The 20,802-nt window shown below is 50.8% G+C and overlaps 2 protein-coding genes across 3 annotated transcripts; both read right to left on the bottom strand.

The window, feature by feature from the left end:
• Positions 1–579: 579 nt before the first annotated feature.
• LOC116947919 (uncharacterized) lies at positions 580–6,176 on the bottom strand. The gene is made up of 3 exons (XM_032964231.2): positions 4,037–6,176; positions 2,146–2,343; positions 580–1,603 (listed from the first exon to the last, which is right to left on the bottom strand). The coding sequence occupies exons 1-3, from the start codon at positions 4,473–4,475 to the stop codon at positions 1,308–1,310; spliced, it is 933 nt and encodes a 310-aa protein (XP_032820122.1). The 5' UTR covers positions 4,476–6,176; the 3' UTR covers positions 580–1,307.
• Positions 6,177–6,291: 115 nt separating this feature from the next.
• Positions 6,292–20,557, bottom strand: CHP1 (calcineurin like EF-hand protein 1). 2 transcript variants are annotated; one of them, XM_032964232.2, is made up of 8 exons: positions 20,387–20,557; positions 14,750–14,822; positions 12,662–12,742; positions 12,342–12,466; positions 11,391–11,452; positions 10,991–11,113; positions 9,932–10,025; positions 6,292–9,119 (listed from the first exon to the last, which is right to left on the bottom strand). In XM_032964232.2, the coding sequence occupies exons 1-7, from the start codon at positions 20,451–20,453 to the stop codon at positions 9,972–9,974; spliced, it is 585 nt and encodes a 194-aa protein (XP_032820123.1). In that variant the 5' UTR covers positions 20,454–20,557; the 3' UTR covers positions 6,292–9,119; positions 9,932–9,971. The 2 variants fall into 2 exon arrangements, with proteins under 2 accessions (XP_032820123.1, XP_075927276.1); XM_076071161.1 differs by having other exon boundaries at positions 6,292–10,025.
• Between the last annotated feature and the right edge of the window lie 245 nt (positions 20,558–20,802).

Genomic DNA, 20,802 nt, shown 5'->3' with positions numbered 1-20,802 from the left:
CGGTCACTGGCCAAACCGTCTTGTTTTGTCGTGGTGGCAGATGGACACCGCTCCTGGCCCCTGTCCTCTGTTTCCAGACTGTTGCGGGAAATGCTGTTAGTGAGCACCTATGAAGGCCAGCACAGCACACGATGGGATGGGTGGCCAACACCACGCTCTTGCCCAACACGAGGTTGCTCTTCCCTTACGCTTGGAAAAAGTGCTTTCGTGTACCTTCGTTCATTCACAACTTGCTCGGACAAATACAAAACCAAACACGTTGTGCAGCCTTTAGTGACTAAAGGAGACCGCCAACTCGCTGGTGTCATCGGTCGCCTCCCACATTCAGTCAAATGCGCACTCTGGCTCATCGTCCCATTCATACACGGGCCCCTCTCTCAGTGGCTCTGGCTCACTGCCACACGACGCAGGCGCACCTCTATCCCTCCCGGGTTACCAGGCAGCTGAAACCGGTGGTGGCATTGGTCATCACGTGACCTCGCGTCCTGCCACGGGTTTGTGGTGCGGAGCGGCGTCGTGACGTGGGGGATGACCACGTAACGACCCCAGCCATGACAACTTGGACGTGCGAGCATCACGTTAGGAGCAGTCCTCTTTAATAAACCGCGCATGTCACATGTACAGCATCACTGTTGGCACATTTGGTAAAAAAAATAAACAATCTTGATATTGGCATCATCAATAAAGCCTAATCGGACAATTGCTGGCACTATTAACACGATGCAGACTCTCACCAACAACTTGTAAACTGCCCTGATGTCTGCGTGCCAACCACGGAACTTTAACGCAACAGACTCGGGGCCTTTATCGTGAAACATCGCCGAGCTGCTGCTGAGCCGCAACCCGCGCCGCTGTAGTCTGAACAATCCGGTGCTGATTTGCAGACATTTACCAGAGCCTAATCGACTCAGTCAACCTGATAACGCTGGTGCTCAAGTTTTCAAAGTAAAACATGACGTTATTTAAAACGATACAAATTCAAGTCCTAGAGGAAACTCCCTTCTCAAAATATTGCTGCTGTGCGGTGTGCATCGCTATTGGTGACCGTGAGCCAGCGCTGGGAATTCTACATTCCTATGGCAGGGGTCAGTCTCTCCAAAAGACAACCACTGTTGTTGACCTTCCACAAACGTGGTACTTATTTTTTTGATTCACTAAGTGTGATGGGCAAACTCAACCCCAACCGAGACTGGCACTCGTAACCTTCTGATTGCGTTCACTTTTGCCAGCTGTTCCTCCAAACCGTCGCCATCACACGAACCACAGTGGCCGTGCGTTCCGTATTCACGCGAGGCTGCAGCCCTCCGCTACGGGGGCTGCCTCACACCGCCGTCCCGGGCCGTCGCCGCCGCGGCCACGAGGGCCGTGACGATCTGGCCCAGGATGGACACGAGCTGCACGTTGGAGGCGTTGTAGCTCGAGAGCTCGAGCGCCCGCTGCTGCTGCTCGGCCCGCAGCTGCTCTCGCTTGAAGTCGAGCAGCTGTCGGAGCTGTTGCTGGCGCAGCTCCCGGTCGGCGCGCAGCTCCTGCACAAGCAGCGCGCCCAACTCCCTCGCGCAGCGCGCCCACACGGAGGCCGCCGCCGCACGTTCGCGCTTTGACCCTGTGGGGCACGGGGAAGGAGCAGGTGCAATGGAGAGGGAGTAGGGGTCACGGGGGAGCGGGAGTAGGATCATCTCGTATGCATGTTGAAATTATTTTGCACTGTATATAGCCAACCGTGCTGATCATACATATCCAATCATGCCACATTCCTCACCGAGCCATTATTCACATCCCCACGTCAAAAGGGCCCACGTGCAATCTCATCTCATTGACCCTTTACAGACGGACACGGCTCATAGTTGATGTTTGGCTCTGCCATTCCGAGTACAATGCCAATGTGCATCATCAGGGGATTTCCAGGGTTGGAGTTCAACTCCACTGCAGGAGTTCAAATCAGGCAATCGCCTAATGATACTAAATGTAATTACCAACGACAAGTCGACCCTAATTTGTAAATGTGTGGATTGCTCTTCAACACACCAGGTGTGCTGAAGACAAGGATTCGATCCCAGGATCTCCAGTGTCTCTGGCTCATTATTGGCTGGCTGCAGTGCGTGAGCACCTCCTCTACACCTCCTCTCTGACTTCTGGATTCCTCACCCCAGTTGTGCCGTCTCGTGACCCCTCGGCGAGTGTTTGTGGAGCTTGAGGCCGAGTTTGGGGGTGGAGCACGAGGAGGTGGGAGGTGAACGACCTCCGGTTTCTTATCCTCCTCCACCTCCTCATCCCCCTCCTCTTCGCCGCACAGCGAGTCGGCAGCGGCTGCTACCTCAGTGCAGCGCGGGTCACACGAATCTCCTTGGCAGAAAAAAAACACGGGCGGGCCTCCATCACCACGGCGAGCAAGCAAATGCGAAGTCATTCAACAGTCGCGGCGTCTCATCGATCGACCTCCGGACGAGGACCCCCCACGCGGTGGTGTCGGTGAGAAGGGTTGTTTGACCAGAGTTCACGTTGGATGATACGAATTGATGAAGAGGGGGGGAGCCCAGGGCCAGTTAGGGTATCGCTCGCCACTGATGCCCGCCGTGGCCGGGAATTTAATTCGGATGGCCGGGTTCATGCGCTGACCACTGCATCACTGCTTCCCCTAATATCTCCAGAAGCCATCGTTAGACACCTGCTCCATCACAATATGTCCAAGCGGATTTCACCAACGTTCCAAAACTACGGCAATGCTTTAAGGACACTAACTTTTAAACGGATTCTATGACAGAGTTGAAGCAGTGGCGGCTCGTGACATTTCCACGAGGTGGGGCTGTTGTGAGTGACCTCTGAAATTTTGGTGTTCTAATTAAGAAAAACCTCGTCATGTTATTGGTCTTCCCGTGAAAGTGATATCACTGTCTTATCTACCAATGGTGGGCATTTATAAACAATACGAAACATAACAAAGCACTCAAATGCTGTCCCCATGACCCTCAAGTTCACACTACACAACCCCCTTGACACTGCCAAAGCCGTGAGCTGCTCGATTTGCACAACGCGACCTCGCTTTGTGACGTCGTCTCTCATCACAGCCACGGGCGCCTTCGTCACCGCCCTGCATGGGTCTCAAGCGGCGTGGCTGCAATGCGAAGCTCATCGCGATAACTGAAGGGAACTCTCTCACTCGGACGCCTTCACAGACCTCCATGAGGCACAAATCAGACTTGTGGTGTTGCAGCACTTTCTAATATGAGCAAATAAAAATGTTATCTTCATTAGGTAATTCACGATTAAAGAGTCATTTTCATTTTTTTTAAACAACAAAGCTATTTGGAGAAAAGTATTTTTATTAGACGAACCGCGCCTGAGTTTAAGTGAAATTTGTCCTCACAGAGAAGGAAAGGCTCTCCTTGTGATCGCATTAAATTTGGGAAGTATCATCTCACGAAGTTACCATCGTTATCTTGTTAATGTCATCAGGATATGTGCCCAAGCTCGTAACTGCCGGATGCACCTCACGCAGGAAACAATACCATGGACAAGGTGGTGTATACTGAGGCTTTCACCACCAAGGATTCATAATTATGTATTTATTTTTAGCGCGTGTTCACACCTGATGATGCTGGATATAATCTCCAGCCAAACGCCGTGTTATATAAGCTTGCGCCTTTCAACTTTCCGGTTTTGTTGATAAACCAAATCATCAATCGGAATATCTGACCACCACGTGGCAACTTCAACGGGTTGGCTGTGTCGCTGGGCTGGTGGGTGGAGGAGGTTCGAGTTGACGCGACCACGCGATGGGCTGCTCACCCAGGGGTCGGCAAACAAAAAAATCCTCAATGTCAATCACCGCATTGCGTGTCAATATGAGACGGTTGGTCCTTAACAAATTACGTCAAGAAGGAGTAATTTAAAGAGCCGCAGGTTACCGACCCATGGGCCAACCCCAAAGAGACCGATGACGAATCGCAGACACGGCAACGGCCCGCGGTGACCCCGCGAGGATCTCGCGAGGTCACCGCGTGCCGCTGGTTGGGGAAGGGGAGGGGGGTCGACGCACCGTAGGCGGGCTCCGACTTCACGGGCGGCGGCTCCGCGGCAGCCCCCGCCACGCCGCGCGAGTCGGTGACGCCCGCTGGGGGGCTCGGGCCCCCCTCACGGCCCAGCACCGCGTCCATGATCTCGAAGTGCTTACACCGGGCGGCGTCTCTGCCCCCTCCTCCGCCACCGCCGCGCCTGCTCTGCTCCTTGACCCGCTTGTAGTCGGCCTTGAGCCGCTTGATCTTCTCTCGCACCTGCTTCACGCTGCGGCTGCTGCCGCTCGTCTGCAGCAGCCGGATTTGTATTTTGGCGAAGACCTTCTCGTTCCTGACGCACGAGTCCAGCTCGTCCTGGATCACAGGGTCGGCCCAGACGGCCAGGAGCGCCTGCACCTCGCTCGACGTCCAGGGGCGGCTCTCCTCGGGGGGGCCGGGCGACGAGGCTCGCGCCGGGTTCATGGCCCCCGCAGTGCCGCGCGCGCCGTGGCTCGCGGACCCGGACCCGGACTGCCGCGCTCGCTCTCCCCTGGCCGCCCCAGCGAGCCCCGTCGGGCAGATCCGGCCCGACCCGGCCTGGCCCGGGTCCGTGCCCCCCTCCCGTGCCCGCGGTGGCCGGGCGCTGTGAGCGGCGACGACAACAACAACACAATTCAGCCAGAGACTGGCTTCAGCCGGGCCCGTGCCCCCAGCGTGCGGTCTGTGTACAGTGAACGTGCACAAATCCCTGTCTCACCTTAAGCCCATAAACCCCGACCAGGAGAAACATGTTACTAATTTAGAAAAAATAAACTATAAATTCACGTCCAAAATACCATACAAGCCACATAGAGTATGCAATTGTGGCTCATTATTATTACAAGTATTCTCCACAGGCATGTTTAAATAAATTAAATGTATTTCCCCTGAGCAAAAAAAAACGCGTGGGCTGCAAATTAAACTGCCAAAATGATCTCCAAACACTCGCTTCGAGAGGCGATGGGTGGGTGGCTCGCTGGGCAGTGGGGCTTCTATGCCGAGCTGAGGCACACCGCTGAGCCAGGTGTCGCGACTCAATCGTGGGGAGATGATAGTCCGTGACCCGATAGGAGCGGCTGAAAGCGGCGAGGTTGCTGCACGCCACATTATCTCTGAATAACAAGCCGCTGGTAGCGACCCCTGCCCTGCCGGTATCTGTGGTGATCTGAGCCATCGGGAGAAGCCAACGCAGGGTTTTATGAATGGCATTGGCCGTGGTGACCTATTGACTTTGATCATGGAAAGTAATGCACCTAAAACCAAGCCCTTGTGACACGTGGTGCGAATTCGTCCATCAAGCTTGACATGCAACGCGGTGGCCGGGTGGCTCAAGAGGTCAGGGCGCTGGGCTGCTACGGCTGAGAACCCGAGTGCGAATCTCGGCAGCTGCCCAACTTCAACTGTTCTCAAGCGTGGTGACTTTCTGGTCTCAGCCCGAGTAACCAATGACTGCAAGCACAAAATCACATTTGGTTTGGCACTTGACTGCTGGATTCTGGCTCTGAAAATAATTAAAATGATCGATTTTATCGTCATACGTAAAACAATCTCGCGACGGATCTCGAGTGCACTGCGCCCTCTGCTGTGCACAGCGCCAGAGTCGTGCCTGGAAGGGACTGCTCCGCGGGATCTTCTCCGATACACGGGGGCGCGCTGTGCTCTGAGAGTTCCAAATTGATTCCTCAGCTCATGACATCGTACCATTGGCACAATCGGAAATGTGCATTGAAAAAGTAAAAAAACAACTCAAAATGCACATCGGAGCGGTGAAGTACATCCACTCGGCAATCGATGGTTGCGATACCAATCTAATCTGTAAAGGATACATCCCGACCACAGCAGAAGAGCCACAAGTTTCAAACGGCAACACACACGTGTGAAAAATAAACACTCAGCCTTTGTGCATTGGGCAAAAACCATCAACAGTTCCTGAAGTGCACTGTGGTCCTCTTTTCTGAGTCCACCATGAAAAAGTGGGGAAATGTGACATGGACTGACAACAGCGTTCGTTGAATTTGCTCAGAAGTGGCTTGGTGGTGGCCTGAGAAAAGAGGGTCACAATGCACTTCTTCAGGAACTGCTGATAGTTTTTGCGAAATGCACAGAAGCCGTGTGGGTTTTACACATTCGTGTGCTGTTTGAAGCTTTCGTCACCGCAAAGCTGGGTATAATACAGGCGTGATCGTAGCACGGGCGAGTACGTGAGGCTGCGCACCCGACCACGCCGCGTGTTTGTGTTTATACAGACGCTCACACTGCATTGCATATACTGGACACTTTTATTTACACACTTGTCATAAATTATGAAACTATGTTTTTTTTTATTATATAGACTTCTGTGGGTTTTTTTTTGTTACAGCTCTGAATTTAAATCCAATTGAGCTGCTTCCACTGACCCCGTGTTCACTCACGGCATCACCCACCCATCAGGTTACCTGCTGATGCTGCTGGTTCTCCCCGCGGATGTGATCCACGTGTTGCTACTACTGCTATTAAAGCAAGACACTGCATCTTCCTTCCAGCCGTCACTGATGCTTCTCTACCACAGCGATCGCCTGTTTAACCAAGCGTTGTCCTGGTTGATGCAGTGAAAATCTGCCTCAACCTCTTTCCTTCATGTCACTTTCATCTTTCTTTGGCAGAAATTAAACCAAGTACCATGAATTAGTATGATGTTTGGTCTCCACTGTTGAATTATGTCGTATAGTTTTTTAACCCAGGATTTCCTAAATAAATAAATGCCACTATTGTTGTTTAGGGAATTATCGCAAATCCAGAGAGTGATGACAGCGCCTTTTTAAATTTCTATTCCAGGATCTCTCATAACAGCAGTGGGCCGTCACGCTGTGGAAACCACCCGAGTCTATACTTCACCGCCACTGTCGATGAAGTAAACACGTCGCTCTGTATCCTTTTGGTGGAAAACCCTTCAAACGATTAATATTACAGATGTTTTGGTGCCATGAGGGACCATCGACCACAGCCAGACTTATCGTGATGTGGACAAGCGTTTCGTGACCAAACGAGTACCGTTTCAGCTCTTATTAAATTTAGCGATAAGAAGATACGAGGTTTCTATTGAAACGACGTCTAGCATCATGAGGACAAAAAGTAATAGTCCAGGAAGTCAAGAGTCAGATCATCATGTGGCCTAACATAAAAATCAACTATGAATTACACTGGCTGAAAAAAATCCACGTGTTACGGTAACCCCTCAAATGTTTACATAAAAATGTAACTATCGGTGATTGGGTTGAGGCCATGACAATCACAGGGGCTTTGGCACAGGGTACGGCACACGCAGCATCGGTGCCTTCAGCAACCCGGCCGCTCTAATACAGCAGCTACCGCCCACGCCGTTCAGCTGACGTTACGACCACGTAATTTGTGGGGAGTGGTGGCCCAGTGGTTCGCGCACTGCACCATGCACCCAATGACCTGAGTTCGATTTCTGGCCATGGCTAACATCAGTGATATCTTAATTGGTTCTGCACCCCCTCCCCATCATTAACCCGACTTTACCAGTGTGGTGAAGTATGGTAAAAAAACCCAGTTTGACACGGCACGGGAAGGCCCACATGCAGAAAGCAAGAGGATTGACAGAGCGCTGCAAGTTATCACGTTATTACTCCTGCGGCTGTAACGCAGGGGATAGCGCTCGTTCAGGTGATTGCGCGAAGCGCGTCATCATCACGGACGAGGGTGAACCTACGTTGGCACTGCTCTGTCACGTGCGGACGCGTGTCCACACAGAAGCGTGAATATCAACAAGAAATGGGCGCAAGTGGCATTGGTAGACAGTGTCGCTACACGCGACGGTACATACCGAGCACAATCAGACACTGACAATCAGCGCTACATCACAGTCGATGGGACGCACAGCCAGTGAGCACGACACGCAGCGGTGGCTCGTGCTCTGGGTTCAGGAGGCAACAAAGTCCGTGTTGGGTTTTCCAGTCTCTCGGTGGATTCACCTGCACACGTTATCACCTGAGAATGAAAACCCAAGGCGGACTGCTTCCTCAACCTGCAGCCGAGAGCCGCCGCTGACGATAAGAAACATCCCGGAGAGGGCATAACAAGCGCATGGCCAACACTGACATTACAATAGACGTAAATAAACTTTGCCTTTACAAGACATCACGTAAATATTTAAATCACACTGCACGTCTGACAAAATGCTATATGTCACAAAGTGAACGGGTGACCACCCTAAACCAGTCTCCTAAATGTGTGCACATTGAAACATGGAAATCGATTCAAAACAATATGTGAACGCACAGTCCCGAACACGAGATCAGCAATTCAAACACTCTCTTGGGAATTGCATTCTTATGGATGTCAATGTGCATCAGAAGACGACCAATAAGATGCCGTTAGGTCTCACACCAATGCGCAAAGGCACTTGTTAACAGAACTGTTAATTTTTGGGATCCATTTAAAAACAGCATGCTTCACTTTTACCACAATGGAATTCACGGTGGCAAACAAAACGACCGTGACTTGGTAGCGAGGAGCTCTCACGGGTTCCTCTTTGCCCTGCCACTGGGTAGAGTGGCGGGGCTCCGGGGGACGATGCAGCCGTGACTCCACGTTCCTCAACGGCGCTCTGCATTTCCTTACGCAATTCAACGCTCATTATCGTGCACCCTTCCAGTCCGGACTATCGCGAACACATGTATTCGCGATGGTCTCTCAAAACGTTCCACAATTGAAATAAACAGAGCATTTAATACAAATGCACAAGCAATGCACCAAATAATAGAACACTCTCAAAATGCTTGCAGAAAAATGGTTGAATAAACAGCGCATTTTTTAAAATTCATCCATCACATGTTTACATGATATGTGTTTGAAAAAATACACAGATTACTGTGGAAGCATTGGCTTCCTTCGTTCAGGGTGAAACTCCCAGTGGTTTGGCGAGCGACCAGACGCACAGACAGGGCAGTCAGCGTTCTTCACAGAGCCCCTGCGAAGGGCAAGGCCGGTACGCGGTGGGGCGGCGAGGCTGGCACCACATCGGCAGGCCCTCGCTCCCCAGGTTGTGACGCTCACACACAAGCGGGCCCACTGCCAGCGCCGCACCTGGCGAGTAACCGTGGGGCTGGGAGTTAACCACTACCCCACTGCTTCACACGACAAAGACAAGCACGCAGGGTGCTTGCACACAAGTACACTCACAGCACAAGAACATATCGAAGGTAAGAACAGTAATAACCACTGCAACACAGCCATATAAAATAACGCACCAAGGATAAAGCAACTCAACACTGCAACGCACATCGGGACACGTGGCTGTGTGGCGCTGCCCACACACGGGGCGAGATGCCGAATCGATCGGCACTTTCCGCGGACGTGACCAATGCAAGTTTAATTGCGAGGCCTGAAGTGGGTGTCAGGTCATATGAGGCCTGCACACATCTGTCTGGCAACACAACAGACTGTGCATGGATTTAGGCAAAGCTTCCTCAACGCCCAGCACCGGTCCACCAAGCACGACCTATGATACCAAGATACCAATGGCTACGTCACTTAACCAATGCGTAGCTGCCAGCCTGCAAAAGTAAAAAAAGAGCAAGCTCTGAAGCCTGTCTCAAACTCGGAAGCTTGCTCCGATTTGCCTTGCATGCTCATGAGGGATGTGAAAGAGAGCACAGACATGATCACAGAACCCCTATAATATTAAAGGGCGCCTGAGGCTCTGAGATTGAATGAACATTAAGATGGCAGTTTCTTTGTCAGGCTCGCAGTCGGTGTTTCCCTTATTTTGCACCGATCACAACAGCAGAGAATGCTCAAATCAATTCACAGCGGTTGTCAGCTACGCCAGTGGTGGCTACAGGGCGGTGCAGGAGGTGGTGCACTGTGGGAGTGGGGGGGGTTGCCGGCTTGCCCACCGCCCGGGAGGGAGGGAGCCGTCTGCCTCCCCCGCGGTGCTTAGTTGAGGAAGCGGATGCTCATCTTCTGCTCCACGTCCACTTTCTCCAGCACCTGGCAGCAGCAGCAGAGCGGGACGCCGGGGTCAATCCACACGCGTGGGGTCACCGCCTCCGCCTCGTCTGCGCCGCCCCAATTCAGCGGCGGCCATAGATCGTAATCACAAGCCGAGCCACTCGGAGCTACCAAGAGGTGACTGTGGCAAGACAATTTCTTATAATACTTGATAGATACGTGTGATTAGTCTGTTGTCCTTCCCACGCACCTCCGATTAGCCCGGTTGGCTACGTAGAGTGCGAAAGAAGTTCAACATACATGCATACATATACCAACCCCCTATTATTATTATTATCTGCTCGTTTGGCCAGTGGTCGAGTGACAAATCAGTACAGACTCACTCTGTCAACACAAAATCCAGAAGCCCGATGGGTTTGTTTTCAAGCATGAGGCATACGTTGAGGGTACACAGTTGGGCTTTGAGTCTGGGCTCTTCCCACGTGCTAAAAACCCCTCAGACTCTCTCCTCTCCCACGGAGGTGGTTGCTTTGTCAAAACCTATCAAAAGATGGGAGTCGGCCAGGGGCGTTGGCGATTCGTGTCGACTTTCACCAAGACAGCCGATGTTGAATTCAACTATTTATGCTACCGCAGCATATGATACATTCACGGCCTCCACAAACCCACTCAGAATCAGTAAAAATGCTCTTCCTACAATCTTGCACGTCCACTTTTATCACTGGCTGACAACAACACAAAGTGCACAACCAGTTGTTACAGGCCGAGTGGCTACTTGGTGGGCGGCAGAGTGCAGCGCGAGAAACTCCATTCCTGTACTGTACTTCAACGCACCCCGCCTTCACTGACCCGCACTGACCAGCTTGGTAAAGTATGGAAAAATAACCCTCAGGACACGCACGGCATGCGGAGGCCCTCACCCAGCAGTGGGTCAACCTTAGGGCCGCGCCTGCTCACTCCCCAGCGGTACCGTGGGCTTCTAAGTGGCTACGGCCCCAAGGCACCTTCTGGAATTCTGTGAAGGAGATGGCGTTGTCTCCATCCTGATCGGCCTCCTGGATAGTGCGGTCGGCGATGCTGCCCAGCTGCTCGTCGGAGATGTTCACGCCCACCATCATGCGAAGCACCTGCGCATGGGGCCACGAGCACGGGGAGCAAGTCGCCATGCACACACATAGGTGATCATTACAATCATCGCTTAATACATGTGGTATTCGCGCCATCCTCGTAGCGCAATGAAGGAAGAGTCTAGGGTGGTCATGGTGACACACGGTAACACACGGTGATACACACACACACAGAGTGGAGTGTGGTAATGATGACACATGGTGACTCACACACACAGCAGTGCGGTCATGGTAAGTCACATACCTACAGTGGAGCGTGATCAGTGCTGGGCCTCACCTGCAGGAGCTCGTCTCGCGAAATCTTCTCATCCTTGTCCAGGTCATAAAGCCGGAAGGCGACTGCAGCGACATGGACAGTGGGGAGACAGGTGAGTACAGAGGCACGCGGATGCATCTGTATGGCAGGGATATGCCGGTCCATTGTGTACTCTCAGGCATGTGTCACAGTTCGAAAACTATTTTCTTAAACGTGAATAAAACTAATACACTTACATTACTTGCCCTATGACAGCCTCACTGAATATATAACAAGCCTACTTTAGCAGCATCCTACACTGGGATTTTTGGTTCATTTTATGTTTTGCCACCTTCTGGCAACATCGCAGATTGGCAAAGGTCACAACCAACAATTAAATCTTGGAGCTGGGGACCAGGGATGAGCCACCATGCCCAGCTATGTGCAAAACCAAACATAATTGTGTAGGTGAGACATTTGTGGCTAAATAATGAATGTTATTATTAGGGGAGTGGCGGCAGAGTGGTTGGCGCATTCATATATGAACAAAGGGCTGTAGATTATTTCATTATAAAATTTCCACCGCAAAGTCTTCACTGCAAGACTTGGATCAGACGAAGAAATGTTTATTACATTTTTATTAAATTTAATCAATTATTTTTTAAATGTATTTATATTATTTTCATGCTGAGTGTCTGCTGCTGCTGTGTCTTCTACAGCGCTTTGAGATCCTTGTTGAAAAGTGATATATAAATGTAAATATTATTATTTTTAACATGATGCTAAACTGTACAAGTGCTAGCGTGCATACCGATGAGCGAGTGGAATGCCTGTGTGCGTATGTGCATGTGTCTGTGTGCGTGTGTGCCTGTGCATGCCTGTGTGTGCGCGTGTACGCGTGTGCCTGTGTGCGTGAGTGCGTGAGTGCTTGCACGTGCGGTAGTGACGGCACATGGTGCCGTGGCTCCCTGTTCGGGTGCGAGGAGACCCTACACTTGAGTTTGCTCGCGCGGCTGTTGAGGGCTGCGGGGGCGTTCGGATCTTTCTCCTTGACCGTGTCCACCGGCCGGAAATGTGCAAGGGTGCGCATGAACCCACGGAAATTCACTTGGTCCTCCCTGCCACATACACGCACATACACACACACACACACGCGCACATGAGCTGCGGGTGTGTGCGGGCTGCGTAAGTGTATGCCAGGCCAGTGTGAGCTGGGGGTGTGTGCGGGCTGGGTGAGTGAGCTGGGTGAGTATGAGCTGGGGGTGTGTGGGGGCTGGGAAAGTGTGGGCTGGGCGAGTGTGAGGTGGACGCACCCCTCGGGGAAGAACGCGTTGATGATGCGATCTCCCAGCGGGTTGATGGCCAACTCCGGAATGCGCTGGAAATCCTCGCGGCTGCACAGGCAGAGGCACAAAGAGAAAATGTGAAACCGCTCTCAAACGCCAGCACGGCCTCCACTTGGGTGTTAAGTAACATAAATGTTTCTTTAGAATTAGTTTTTCTTTATACACATTTATGTTTCTGTAGATTCAATGAGCAAATCTGCAAAGGCACAGGATTAGTTTTGTTGTACTGAGTCGCTTAGGAACCTATGAGCAAGGCCAAGTCACGACCAAAAGGGAGCGAAGGAAAGCTCCACAGGTTTCGCCCTCGACCCATGCGAGGCTCTCTCCAGCGATTGAACCAGATGTTAAGAAGGAACGTCACATCGTGGGACCGCGAGAGATAGCCGACGGCTTGGGGGTACCTCCATCTAGCAGTGCAAAAGGCTGCCAATAATGATGATGACGAAGGCTGCAACGGTCGCCTGCTGCGTACCTCGTGTCTAGCAGCGTGCCCTCTTTAGCAAAAGGCGCAGTGTCCGCTTCCCCTCTCCGACTACGAGCGAGCGGCCCATTCAAGCGAGCGACCCATCCATCGGTGAGCATCGATCATCGTCAACAATCAGGCTCGTGAAACAAATACCGCTGGGGTGTCTCAGGATTTGTTTTACAAGCCTGAATCTGCTAATGAGACCCTTGAGGGTGAAACTGGTTTGCTTGCTCGTTTAAACGAATTCTGCTGGCACACACTGGTCTAAGAGATGAGATGCTCTTTGAGGAGAGGTGAGCAAAGGTTTATTTATTCTAATAGCCATATTGCAGCACAACAGTGCATTATAACTTTCAGCCGTGTGTTCACTCTGGTGTGGAGCAGCATGGTTGCTCAGGTTTGCCAGACAGCTATGCGAGCTCGATTCAGATGATAATTAAGTCACACTCTTCAGTAATGATGGTGACATTGCACCATTTATTAAAACTATTATTACTAGTAAAATGTGTAATTATTGTTTTATAAAAGCAATTTAAAAACATCCATATCCCTTGTCAATACATGGGCAGCAACATGGCGGTGTTTTCCAAAACCATCAATAGGCCATCGTGCAGCAACAAATCCCACGCATTCCTTGCCACCCAATGGCAACAGTGAGGCAATGATGGGAGTGGTAAAGAGCGATTGCCCTGCGATCATTACGAGCCATGGCATGGCAAGTCTTCCCATCTCATTTCCTGCCTAATCCTTTGGGCATTTATGTATGAAGCCACAATCCAGGTTAGAAACCGCACACAGCAGAAGATCCGTTGCTAAAATAATCGCGGTGTGTAGGCAATAACCGCGTGCCTTCCCAGCAGTGGCACCGTGCAGGGTCCTGGACGTTCGCGAGTCGTCTCGTGCCCGGACTCGCTGCGACTCCACTGTGTCACCACCCCCATTGCGTCCCTCCCCCCGCCCCATGCTCCCGTGTTTCTCGTGGCTGCCATTGTCTCTTGGAACGTGGGCGCAGCGGTTTGTGCAGAGCACTACGAACCTGCCAAACCCGAGTTCGATTGCTGGCAACCTCCATTAACTGACGAGCAACGTCTAAACCTGTCCTACCCACCCCCCTTCCACCACCGTCCACCTTTACCAACCTGCACAGATCAGCGTGAAGTATGGTCAAACAATCTCCACAACCAATAAAGAAGCCTTCATCTAGCAGTGGATTGACAAAGGGCTGTATATCATGATAAAAACAATGTCCTGGCGAAGCCCACTGGTGTTTGACCGTACATGTAACAGTTCGCCCAACCCACCACGATACAACATCATGATTGAGGGTGTAAACAATCCCACTGAAATCACAACTCTTGTCCTGTTTGATTACTCCTTGTTTTGTATGTCGCTTGGATGAATACTTATTCGCTCATTGAGCCAAAATGTAGCTTGAGCATATAATTTGCAAACATAATAAATTACCGATTCTCGCATGCGCAATTTGACGCAAGTATCGTGGACATGGGAATCCACTTGAATTGGTGAACTGATATACAGTGAATGCGGGCTGAATGAGGGCCAGGCCGGTGAGCTGTCCCGAGGCGTACCTCAGCGTGCCGTTCTCTCCCTTGTCCAGGCTCGTGAAGCGGCTGTAAAGGCGCGTGATCTGGCTGTGGGAAACTGATGCAGACCAAAGGATACACACACACACACCCATACACATGCATGAACACAAATATGCACACATTCCGTTAATCAGAATACTATGCCATAGAGAAGGGACAGATGGTATTAGTCCGCATTTTTCTGTACCGCCTTCTCAAGGTGCCTTCTCCAGGGTGTTCCTCGATGCCCACAGGAATGGGAGTTGGGTAACATCTGTGTGTGATCCACCAAGCCTCGCTTCCTCCACAGTGCTGGATTGCAGGCCACGTGCCGAGGCACCACCGTCACCTTTGTCTAGGGCTTCCATGGGATTGACCGCACAGTGGCCAGGCCCTAGCAACGCGATGGCGTTGGCTTAGAGTGTTTGTCTGAAAGTTGGAGCTCAGCTTGACGGACCCCCAGGTAGTGTGCTCAGGGTGCATGCATGGTTCAGGTCCCTAGACATTCCTGCCGCCGGTTGCCATGGTGTGCTGACCGCCGTCTTAACTATGGTACGTTCATCGTTTATACAAAAAAAACAAAATTATTCCTTGTGCAGTGGATTGGTGGCGTGGTGATTCGTGCACTGTGCTGCTATGAACCCAATTACCCGAGTTCGCATCCCAGCCACAACTCACATCAGTCGTGAATAATATCTGAACCAGTCCCGGCCCCCCTCCCCCCCAATTCATCAACCCACACCGACCAGCGTGGTGAAGTACAGTCGAAGGACCGCCCATGTTCAACCAGAGTCGATTGACAAGGGGCTGCAACTATCATAATACATATTGTAGGCTATTTTAATGATATGAGAGAAAATATTTTCACAATGATTATTTCCTATAAAAATTGTTACACAAAATTGGGCTCCCTCTATACGAGGTGTTATATTAAACCGGACCGGTCCAGCACAAATACATTTGGAGTTACACCAACGTAGCATGAATTGAATTACAATCGTCATTTGACCCTGTCCCATAGGTGTCTGTAACCAACAACTATTTAGCACCAACGCCCTGGCACCACGCAAACAATGATACTAAACCGCCGCCACGCAATTCCCCAACGATTAATGACTGCAAGCGATAGGTGAGAGAATAATCCAGAACGTTAGGTGAAAGGATCATTGTTAAATGCACCTGGATACTGACAGGTCCGAGCCCAAGACATTATGCTCCTGACACATCACGATACAATAGCATTATGTTACTCATGTCCGTTAGTAATGGGACACTCCAAGACAAATGGTGGCAGATTGTGAATGGACTGACAGGCTGCGCTCCTGCACCGCTTGTGATTAAAATGTCTCTGCAATTTAATCTAAACTGCAGAATGGTCGTGTGTACAAAGGAACATTACAAGCTTAATATTGAAAGGTTATTAGTTGTACTATTAAAACGTCTGTGGTCAGGAAACAATGAAGGAGAAATGGCAATTCATCCTACATTGTTTCTTAAGTTGTATTTTGGAGTTCGGCCGCCAATTCAAATGTGACAACTCCTGGATCGATTTAAGGTTCTCAGGCAAATGACTTTCACAGGTTATAAGCCCCAGCATCTCTCTCATCTATTAGAATTACTGGTAAATAGGATTAGGAACTTAGGTATCCTATATCTTGCCTTGTAGCCACATAGACCCCACCCCCATCCCACAGCCCCAGGCGCTACTCAGCTCCCCCTTCCCCCATGAGTCACTGGGATCGGAGGCAGCGAGAAAAACTGTAATGGAGACGCATCAGCAGCTCGTGTAGACCGTAGAGCTCATCGTATTGTCACTATGGACTGTGGGAGAGAGGTCAAAGTAGTTATGCGTAGCCGGGAGGGAGTGGCTACGCACACCTGTAATCCAGCACTGTGGAGGCGAGGGTTGATGAATCACTCAATTATGTGAAACTCCCTTCCCGTGGACATAGAGGTGCCATACCCTGGCTTGTTCAGAGACGGAAGGACAGCAAAGTATGGGTTACATTTCTTCCTTCTGAATGGGAAAAACTATTGCCCCCAGCATGCGTGGGGTTTTCTCCCAGTTCTCAGATTTTCTTCCACAAGTATAATCACTCAGTAATTCACTGAAAACACGTTTAAAAAAGTATACACTTCTGTGTTTTTTGGATTGTGCAGCAGTATGAAATGCAGTTTGCATGAGTGATGTTAATTAAAAACACTCGTTGACGGACGCTGTCTCACTCAAGAGTTATGGGACATGCAGAATTGCGAGTCACAGTTACGTGTTGGAAAGAGAGAAGGAATGAGGCAGCGATCACGATGTCCCATATGTTCCGCGTCACTCTCATCAAAACTGTCTAATCTACCTCCCCGCTAAAGCGCTGGGAATTGGGCTGCAGTCGTCATTACTCCACATCTCGCGCGGCCAATACATTTCCATCAGCTCATCATCCCCCCGACTTAGCGCGCGCGTGTGGACACAACGCCCACACCCTGACACCACATTCTGGGCCGGAGACACATTCTGGGCCAGTGACACATTCTGGGCCAGAGGCACATTCTAGGGTAGAGAAACATTCTGGGCCAGTGACACATTCTGGGCCAGAGGCACATTCTAGGGTAGAGAAACATTCTGGGCCAGTGACACATTCTGGGCCAGAGGCACATTCTAGGGTAGAGAAACATTCTGGGCCAGACACATTCTGGGCCAGTGGCACATTCTAGGGGCAGAGACATTCTGGGCCAGACACAGAGACACATTTGACAGCACGCAATCAAGTCGTGCCCCACGTTCGCTTAATGGGACAGCTCCAAGGGTGGGAAATGTTTAGTAGTAATAATAACAATGGGTAAAGGGGCAGTCCTGCTGGAGAAAGGGCCTCCCCTAGAGGGAGCTCAAGAGAGCCACTCCAGAAGGTATTGGGCCTACTTTTTTATGCTGGTGTATACATTTATACTGCCGGGTGTGCAAAGGTGAAAGGATTTAATATAGACTTTGCGTGGCAGGACCCTCCTGAAAAAGAGACTGAGGCAAGGTGAAGCTTTCCCAAGTAAATAGCGTAAAAATAACAATAATAAAGAGATTAGACTTTGGTCTAGAGGGAAATAAATCTGCAATAGCAGCTGCAAAATAGGCATTAAGCATTTAACATTTGGCAGTTAATTATATTTTAATTTCGCAACTTATGCTTTTGGCACCATAACATACATTATCACCTTACCTATATATGCTAACGTCAAACTAAAGTGCAGTGACACTGTGTACCCATGGTACTATTCCCCCAAGAAGACTTTGTTAACCTTTGTTCCTTTGTTAAATGTTTGAAACAACAAACAAAAACCAATTAAATCTGCACAAACAACAAGCTTTTTACAATGAGCATTCCTCAATGAACCAACATCACCTGCTGAACCTACAGATAACGCCAGACAGGCACACAGTGCCACAGGAGCTCTGTCCCATTTAGGTTGCATAAGACCTGCCTTTGCAGGTGCAGTCTATGACACTGATTGAACACGCAGCATTTACTGAAACTTACAGCACTTTTTTTTGCAAAAGGAAACTTTCCAAAGCATTTCGGTATTTTTTGTCAGTGGATATTTATGGAATGCATTCCACACTTGTTAAAGCTCATAACGAGATGTGAAATGTCACTGCTGTCGAAGGGCTCCCTGGCCTCGCTTCGGCGCTAATTGAGGAGCAGAGGTGAAAGGATGAGCGGAGCCCGACTGCTGTTCTCTAAGGAGCCGCAGGCGTAGTGACCCTGCATGCAAGTGGGATTGATTAATTATGTAGAGGCTTACGCACAATAGAAAGGCAACATTCCCTCTGGCTTCATATCTTCACATGAATTCGCTTCTGTTGTTGGGCCAAGTAAAGACTGTCCAATAGCAAAGCAATATTTACGTTATAATTTACCCACTGTCGATTTTGATGGGATTGTCACGATAGGGGTTGTGATGCAATTAAGAGATTGATTATTTCGTCTATTTACCATCGCATTTGTATTGTTTCTCATATTTTAGATTTCACTGTTAAAGTTGTTAGCTCCAGTGACTTAATTGTAATGTAAGCATATGAAATATAATTTATGGCCCTTTTGTCAGCCACTTCTGGAATGCCTCCACACATCTTGTCAGTCACATGGGTTGTTTTACCATACTTAAAACCACGCTGGTCAATGTGGGTTGGTGAACGAGAGACTTCGGACTGGTTCAGATATCACTCGGCAACAATGTTAGCCATGACTGGGAATCAAAATCAGGTGGTCCAGTTCATTGCGGAGTGCAAGAATCGCAGCGCCATCACTCCACCGCGTTTTCATTTGCATAGAATGTGCATACAACTTTCCTAAACAGTAACTTATCCATTTTCTCTGCATCGAAACATTGCTAACTTGCCACGTGTGAAGATGGCGCAAACGTCGGTCCATTCATAGCGGTGCCGTGAGATGTACGTGCTGGCTTCCCCGCTGCACTCCCGTTACACACGGAGTTTCCCTAACCCGGGACCCAATCGTCCGAGTCTCCTATTAACAACACTCCTAATGTACATGGCAACTTACTGTTTTCTCAATTTTGTTAGTCACGATCCTGCCCTACAGAGCATTACAGTAGAGCTATCGGGGCAATTCGACCGCATGCACACAACGCAGCAGTTCCTGCAGGAACCCTATTCCATTCCCACAATTCCAGTCTAGATAATTCATACAGGAACCACGATTCTTCTATGGCAGATTCCCATTTTTAAATCACATTCATTTCAATGGAAAATGTTTAACATGAGAAACTGTCATTCAAGATTCCTATTTTAAAAAATCCCATGAATTGAGATTTTTAACATGAGAATATGCCATAGAAGAATCGTGTAATAGAATGGAGAGGGCCGAGAAGTGTGTGCCCGATGCTACATACACACACGTAGCTGCCCCGTGTATTAAAGCCATTTGTCAATTCGTTGCTGGATGAGGGCCAATGCAGGCCAGTGGCAGTGCGCCAGCCACACGGCCGTGTCAGTCGCGTGTCATGCCAACAGGATGGCACGAAGCAGTCAAATGCAGTCACAAATAAATCAGCTGCGAAGGGAGTAGTGCACTCTCAGTTTCCCAGCAGTCTCCCCATGGTACGGTGGTGGTGACCAGGCGAGCTTGAGCACCACTCACAGTTCAAATCCCAGGCGGAAGGTCTCTCTCCTGCCTCACGGCGCTTCAGGGTCAATACAACGAGGACCGCTAATCGCGGGCTGGGTCCGCGCTTCTGGTTGAATCGCGCGGAGCCTTCACCGCTGGCGCAGGGCCACCGAGAGGTGAGTACAGTCGCACTGGGATTTAAGAAGGGATACTCTTACACACACGAAGCTTCTAAAATTGTTCCAGGGTGGTGCCGTGACAAGTTTGATCCCAACTACAGTGCACGGCCCGGCCCGGCCCGGCCACTCACCGGCGAACAAATCACCGACGAGCAACTCCCGAGAGACGAGATCAACAACTCACTACAGCCCTGGGGCCAGAGCCCGTCTCTGCCTCACAGACTCCGTCACGCAGACACCCTCTCTGATCATCACTCTCGCTGGCCGTGTCCTGATAGATTCCTGCTCCCCAATCGCGGATTATAGGCCCGGCGCGGGTCCCCCTATCACAGCGCGGCGCTACTCACATCCCGTCTCCTTCTTGATCTCCTCGATCTCCTCGTCGCGCAGGAGGGACGAGGCCCGGGAGCCCATGGTGGCGGCGGCGGCAACTGCGGTGGCGGCGGCGAAGGTGACGCTGGGCGAGACGCAGCGAGGAGGGTCCTGGCGACACCGGCTAAGAGAGACCCCGCCCCCTCGCAGAGACCCCGCCCCCTCGCAGAAACCCCTCCCCCTCGCAGATACCCCGGCCCCTCTCGGAAACCCCGCCCCCTCGCAGAGACCCCTCCCCCTCGCAGGTACCCCAGCCCCTCTCGGAGACCCCGCCCCCTCACAGAGACCCCTCGCAGAGACCTCGGCCCCTCTCAGAGACCACGCCCCCTCGCAGAGACCCTCCCCCTCACAGAGACCCCGCCCCCTCCCCACTACCGGAAGTACGTCGGTC

The sequence above is a fragment of the Petromyzon marinus genome, chromosome 31, assembly GCF_048934315.1.
Source record: "Petromyzon marinus isolate PM22_M1 ecotype Great Lakes invasive population chromosome 31, UKy_Petmar_22M1.pri1.0, whole genome shotgun sequence".
Lineage (NCBI taxonomy): Eukaryota > Metazoa > Chordata > Hyperoartia > Petromyzontiformes > Petromyzontidae > Petromyzon > Petromyzon marinus.
The sequence above is the reverse complement of the archived record's forward strand: the minus strand, read 5'-3'. Positions and strand labels throughout refer to the sequence as shown.

Coding starts and splice junctions, on each gene's coding strand:
- LOC116947919 (XM_032964231.2), bottom strand. CDS start 4,475: ATGAACCCGGCGCGAGCCTCGTCGCCCGGCCCCCCCGAGGAGAGCCGC. Junction 2,344..4,036: donor GAAGTCGGAGCCCGCCTACG/GTGCGTCGACCC, acceptor TTTTCTGCCAAG/GAGATTCGTGTGACCCGCGC. Junction 1,604..2,145: donor CACGAGACGGCACAACTGGG/GTGAGGAATCCA, acceptor CGTGCCCCACAG/GGTCAAAGCGCGAACGTGCG.
- CHP1 (XM_076071161.1), bottom strand. CDS start 20,453: ATGGGCTCCCGGGCCTCGTCCCTCCTGCGCGACGAGGAGATCGAGGAG. Junction 14,823..20,386: donor GATCAAGAAGGAGACGGGAT/GTGAGTAGCGCC, acceptor GGTCTGCATCAG/TTTCCCACAGCCAGATCACG. Junction 10,026..10,990: donor CCTTCACAGAATTCCAGAAG/GTGCCTTGGGGC, acceptor TGCTGCTGCCAG/GTGCTGGAGAAAGTGGACGT.